The sequence below is a fragment of the Suricata suricatta genome, chromosome 1 (genome assembly GCF_006229205.1).
Source record: "Suricata suricatta isolate VVHF042 chromosome 1, meerkat_22Aug2017_6uvM2_HiC, whole genome shotgun sequence".
Taxonomy (NCBI): Eukaryota; Metazoa; Chordata; class Mammalia; order Carnivora; family Herpestidae; genus Suricata; species Suricata suricatta.
Window position 1 is genome coordinate 37,912,274 of NC_043700.1, and position 6,000 is coordinate 37,918,273.

Consider the following 6,000-nt stretch of genomic DNA (forward strand, 5'->3'; position numbering starts at 1 on the left):
GTCTATTACTTACTAGCTGTGGCCCTGGGTAAGCTAGTTAATGTCCCGGTCTCACTTTCCTCACCTATAAAATGTGAACAGTAATTCAGCTTTAAGGTTGCCTGTGATCATTAAATGAGATACTATATTTAAGCACCAAGCTCAAGGTCTGATACTCCACCAGCTCAGTGGTGCTACTTTTATGGTCTAGGGCAGTGCTGTCCAAATGTCAGCTACATCTGTAGTCAGACATTTACTAGTAGCCCTATGATGAGATCAAAAGAAACAGATGAAATTAATCTTAATGTATTTTATTTTACTCATGTTATCCAAGATAGTATCATGTCAGTATATAGTGAATATAAAATTACTAATGTGGTATTTTACATTATTTTCTTCCTATCAAGTCTGTGAAATCTGGTAATTAACACATCTTACACAACTCAGTCCAGACTAATCTCATTTCATGTGCTCAACAGCCACATGTGCCTAGTGGCTATCATGCCAGACAATGCAGCCTTAGACCTCTAGTTATATGCCCCTAACAGGCAGAGGAGATATACAATTCTCTTCCTCTCTAAGAATCACACTTTCCCATAACATTTTGAAATTATTTTCTGACCTATTACTAAGTTAAATCCATATTTCTAATTGTTTTTCAGCCCTTTCTACATTAGCCATAAAATTTCTTTTTTTTTTTAAGTTTATGTATTTTGAGAGAGAGACAGTGAGTTGGGGAGGAACAGAGAGAGAGGCGGAGAGAGAGAGAGAGAGAGAGAGAGAGAGAGAGAGAGAGAGAGAGAGAGAGAGAGGAGAGTCCCAAGCAGGCTCTGTCCTAACAGAGCAGGGCTTGAACCCACGAAACCATGAGATCATGACCTGAGCTGGAAGCTTAACCAACTGAGCCATCCAGACATCCCAAGCCATAAGATTTCTAAAAGGTTTCGGGTATACACAATATGCAAACTTTTAATGATGCTCTTGAAAACTCACCACAGTGGACTGTATAGAGAAAATAATGACCAGATGACAGCGAAAGAACTGCCAAGTGATGGGCTATAATGGTGCAAGGGAATGAGGGGTGGAGGGGCACGAGACATATTTAAAGAGCCAAGGAAAGGACCTGGCTAAGTGCCTGGCTAAGCACTGCTAAAAAACAACAATAACAACAACAAAAAACAGCACCAAAGTCAGCGCAGTACAAACTGTGTGGCGGCAGGACTGGCGAGGCCAGGAGCACAGGCTGATAGGAGTCGAAGCGCACAGTGAGGTCTCAGCAAACAATGGCCAGGGCTTAGTAGGTCAGCGAAGCACCAGCCACAATTCTGCTTTGTACTATCTGTAGCTGTATCTTCAAAGACAGAACTAGATGGTAGACAGAGAAGTGCTGTCTTTTAGGAGGAAGTCGGGAAAACTTTTCTTTTTCTGCAGTTAGAGGAGAAAACTAATTTAGTGCAAAATGTACTTTTCCAAGTGTTAAATTTAAGGGAGTAATAAACTCTTGACATGAAATACTGATAGGACATTCACTGTATATATTAATATGCATTTTAAATGACCATTTAATAAAGTAATACAAATTATCTGAGAGGTAGATTCAAACTCTGCAGAAGAAGAATTTAGGCAAAGAAACTGAAATTATTGTCTTAAGTCATCACGAGACCATTCAGCAAACATGAGAGGCCCAAAGTTTTACAAAGCATCTGGGCCACTGACATTAGGGACAAGAACTCACTAGTACCAAAGCCCCCCACCACAGCAATAGGCTATGTTCATAGCAAACATGGTGCCCAAAGGGGTCCAGCTATCTCTGATAAACTCTGGCTAAAGAATGCAGAGAGATGTACAAGCCAGTTAAGAAAGACCAGACAGTCATGTTTCAATTAGAACATGTTACTTACTGAAGGAAAAATTCTATTTTGGGTAGTATAGAACACCGTGAAATCTAATAAATCTGGGAGCCTCCTAGTGGTGTGACTTTGCATACATTACTTAACCTCTCCGATTCTAAGTTTCTCCACCCATAAAACAGACAATTAATATTAACTTTGCAAAAGTTTAGTGAAAATGAGACATAATGCAAGTAAAAGTGCTTTGCACGTGTCTGACAAAACAGGTATTTAATAAACAGCTGTTATTGATAACAATAATAAATGAGATACTTATTTATTTTCATATCATTAGAAAGGCTTAATTGGGGGGTGCCTGGGTGGCTCAGTTGGTTAAGCATCTGACTTTGACTTAAGTCATGATCTGTGGTCCATGAGTTCGAGCCCCGTGTCAGGCCCTGTGCTGACAGCTCAGAGCCTGGAGCCTACTTCAGATTCTGCCTCCCTTGCTCTCTGCCCCTTCTTCCACTCATGTTCTCTCTGTGTCTTTCTCTCTCTCTTTCTTTCTCTCAAAAAATAAATAAACACTAAAATTTTTTTTTTAAATGAAGGCTTAATTGGAAAGGTTTTCATTAAAGCAGTGTAAGGTAAGGTCACCAAACTGACTTCATTTTTGAGTCTGCATATACCAGCATGCAAGTGAGATTCATTTTCTCAATCTTTGAACCCTGAAAATTTATGAAATTTTATTTTTCCTGGCTTAATGAAAAACGAGGAGAAATTGGTCTTGAATGCCTCTGTGAGTGACCTTGAAAATTGTTTTTTAAAACAGCTTATTCATCCATGACAGAATTTGTGTCGAGGGAGGAGGAAGAGCAGAGGTGGCTAATGTGTGCTTTTCTAGGTCTGTGTGTATGTGTGCTTTAAGTCTTGAGATGTGAAGAATTCCTGCCCCATGGTCTCGAAAGCCTGTCTCAAGCTACCAGGAACTCTTTGGGTCAGGAAGAAGTACATCTGAAAATTTAACTCTCATTAAAAAGTATGCAGCATGGGGGCACCTGGCTGGCTCAGTTCGTAGAGCATGCGACTCTTGATGTCAGGGTCGTGAGTTTGAGCCCCATGTTGGGCATGGAGATTACTTTTAAAAAATGTGTAGGTATGACTTTTTCCCTAGAGCAGTATTTATGTTTTGTTTTTTAAAGATAACTCAAGGAAAAATCTCTTAAGTCTAAGAAATATAAACATAATTGCTATAAAAATGCTGATACAATGACTCTTTATGTTGGTAGTAGAATACTAGGCACTAGTGACTAAGTGGAAGAGAAGTCTTCCTTAATACCCCCAAACCAAAACTGCACAGGTGACTTTTTCCTTCAGCTTAAGGGCATTTGGGTTTCAAGTAAGAGATCTGTTTATAGTTACACAAGTTCATGGTAATTGCTGTGCGTGTGTGGGTATGTGTATGTGAAGTATATACTTCGAATTGATAAACTTCACAATCTCCATAACATTTTCAATAACATTTAGGGTCCATCTACCAAACTGGAACTTGCACCAGGCTTGCTTCTAACTAGTGTGAAATGTTAAAACAAGCCGAGAGCGACTATACTAACACATTCACAGAAGAGACATAGCTAAGTTTACCTTTCTTTGGTCTGGATTTCACTGGCAAGGACTCCTTTTTTTCCATTGCTGCTTCTCTTTCTTTCCATCGGCGGATCTGTTCCTCCCTCATCTTGAAGAACAGGATCTGTTTCTGTTCTTCGCTGAGCTCTGCCAGCAGATCAGGATCTATGTACATCTCTGATAGTATCTGTTTCAGCATCTTTGAAGGTCTGGAGTCTTTTACACCTGAGGCAAAAGTTCTTGAAAATGGCTTCCAGGTGTGCCTCCCCGGGGCTGGCACCTGGGCGCACCCACAGACCTTCGGAGAGACTCGAAGGAATTGTAATGACTGGGACAATAATTCAGCAGACTGGCTTTTGGTTCCTGGCACCAAATATCCTGTCCAAATTTCTGTTCGTGAACCTGCAAAGAGCAACAAGCAAAAAGCAGGCAGTATTAAAGTTGTAGACGCCAGGCAGGGGCAGACTTCTGAATTAAGGTTGGAGGAAATACAATATTGCCTTTCATTTCAGGTGAAAGGAGAAGAAAAGCTGAGGCACGCTTTGTTAAGAGTTTGTGTAACCTCTATCCCGTAATTTCCAAAGATACTTTATCAAAAAAAAAACAAAACAAAACCTAACCTTTCACAGGTCAATCTCAGGGAAACAAAAAAATTAACAGAGATTTGGCCTTCTCCCAACTAAGCAAACATATCATTACCTCAGAGCCTAACCACCAACTGAATGGCTGAGAAAAGAATAAAGAAAAAAAGGCACAGGAAGAAATTAAAAGGTTCTCTCCAAACAACTTATTTCAAAAGAAAACACTGTTTTTGAGATTTCACAGAATTACCTACCCCAAACCAAACCAAAATAGGGCTGTGCTCAAGAGAGGAAAAAGAATAAATAAAAATTAGACCATGATGCAGTTTCCCCATTTCCCCTTAAAAGTAGCACTAAATAAACAAAATTAGTGCTTTCATCTTCACTGGACAAGGCGATTTCCAGACAACCTACTAGAACCATAAAAAACACTGTATGTACAGGAGACAACATTCATGTATATTCTGGAAGGTCACCAGGTTTTAGGTGTACCTGTTCCATATACCTAATTTAATAAAATTTAAATCTACAGACCAGAAAAACTGGGAGAATAAAGACATAACTAGTTTCCTTACAAAAGAACTCTGCTTTACAAAAGACTTTATTAGAAGGCTCCTTTACCAAGAAGCCAGGGATTGGTGTACTCACAACTGGTTATTAAGTGGTTATGTTGGGAGGCGGGGGCAATTTCACTGAGGTTTCATCTAATTTATGCATTTCTATTTCGTTGATTAATTTTTTTTAATTTTAAGTAGGTTCCACACCCCATGTGGGGCTCAAACTCATGACCCTGAGATCAAGAGTTAGTTGCACACTCTACAGACAGAAACAACCAGGCATCCCAGATGATGTTAAGACTTTTTCTTCAATAGGATACATAAAAAAGCTTACTTACTGAGACTTTTCAGGATCACCCATGTTAAGAAATTGACTAGTAATTTGGTGCTCACATGTCTCAATAATCTCGCCATCTAGCCATGCCCCTCAAATATCTTGTTTCTCCAAACTAAGTTCCAACACTCTTAAACTTCAGACCATCATTACTCATTACTCATACCATGGCCTCTCTTACCAAGTTCCTTCATCTTGTCACTCACATAGCCAGATTATAAACCTCCCTGGGAGGCCCTTCTGCTTCCCTCGTCTTCCTCTTCCCTGCAAAGCTGTTCTTTCATTAACACAAGTCTTTTGACACAAGAGTGCTCAACAGTTGGGGTACCCCAGCATGTCTGTATACACAGCACATAGTTAAATTAACTCCCTATTCATTATACAGCAGGGTCCTTTATTGAGGCTATAACTATTCTTGCTAACTGCATCCTATAACCTCCTGCAGCATTCAACTACTGGAACTCAAACGGAACACAATATTAAGAGAAAAATTTTGAAAGGAATTAAAAGCAATGTTTGACTCTAACTCAGGCAGTCATGTCCCTCCTAGGCTGCCTTCCTACCTTTGTATTTGGCTTTGAGATGATCCTCAAAGGCTAGAATAGCCACAGAACTGATGTCCTGTGATGTTTTTCTGACTTTTGGGTCCCCACAGCTTCTTGAGGGGCAGGGCCAACTAAATCTACACTAAAAGAGAGGGTGCCAGATGCTGAGCTCTGTCTTCCTAGGAGCCACAGGAAGAATCTGGTTCCTCAGCACACTTGACTCCAGTGCTCTGAGATGAAGTGGTAAAAAACCAAAGTGAATGACTCCTTGATATTCCAGTAAATATCCTGATGTTGGCACATTCTACAATTCCAGAGACTGACTTTCACAGAAACAAAACATGTAGAAAAGGAGGAACCAGTGAAGCCTGAGGTTTCAATTCTGTTTCCTATTTGGAATGGGGTGAATCTTAGCGACAGTGATGGTGTGGGTAAAGCCAAAAAACCAAAACCCTGACAGTGCCAAATTCACAGTTTTCCTCTTTCCCCATCCCAGAGTACCTGATAATAAGAGCTTACCCACACTACAGCAGCCACTACCTTAAGCAC

General features: G+C 40.1%; 1 protein-coding gene across 2 annotated transcripts in view; it reads right to left on the reverse strand.

Moving 5' to 3' along the window:
* The window catches only part of SH2D4A (SH2 domain containing 4A), a 72,962-nt gene that overhangs the window by 63,679 nt on the left and 3,283 nt on the right, over nucleotides 1-6,000 (reverse strand). For both annotated transcript variants that reach the window (XM_029936876.1, XM_029936866.1), the window contains exon 2: nucleotides 3,453-3,836. In XM_029936876.1, coding sequence (XP_029792736.1) covers nucleotides 3,453-3,633 — 181 coding nt within the window. In that variant the 5' untranslated portion in view covers nucleotides 3,634-3,836. The remainder of the gene's footprint in view (nucleotides 1-3,452; nucleotides 3,837-6,000) is intronic.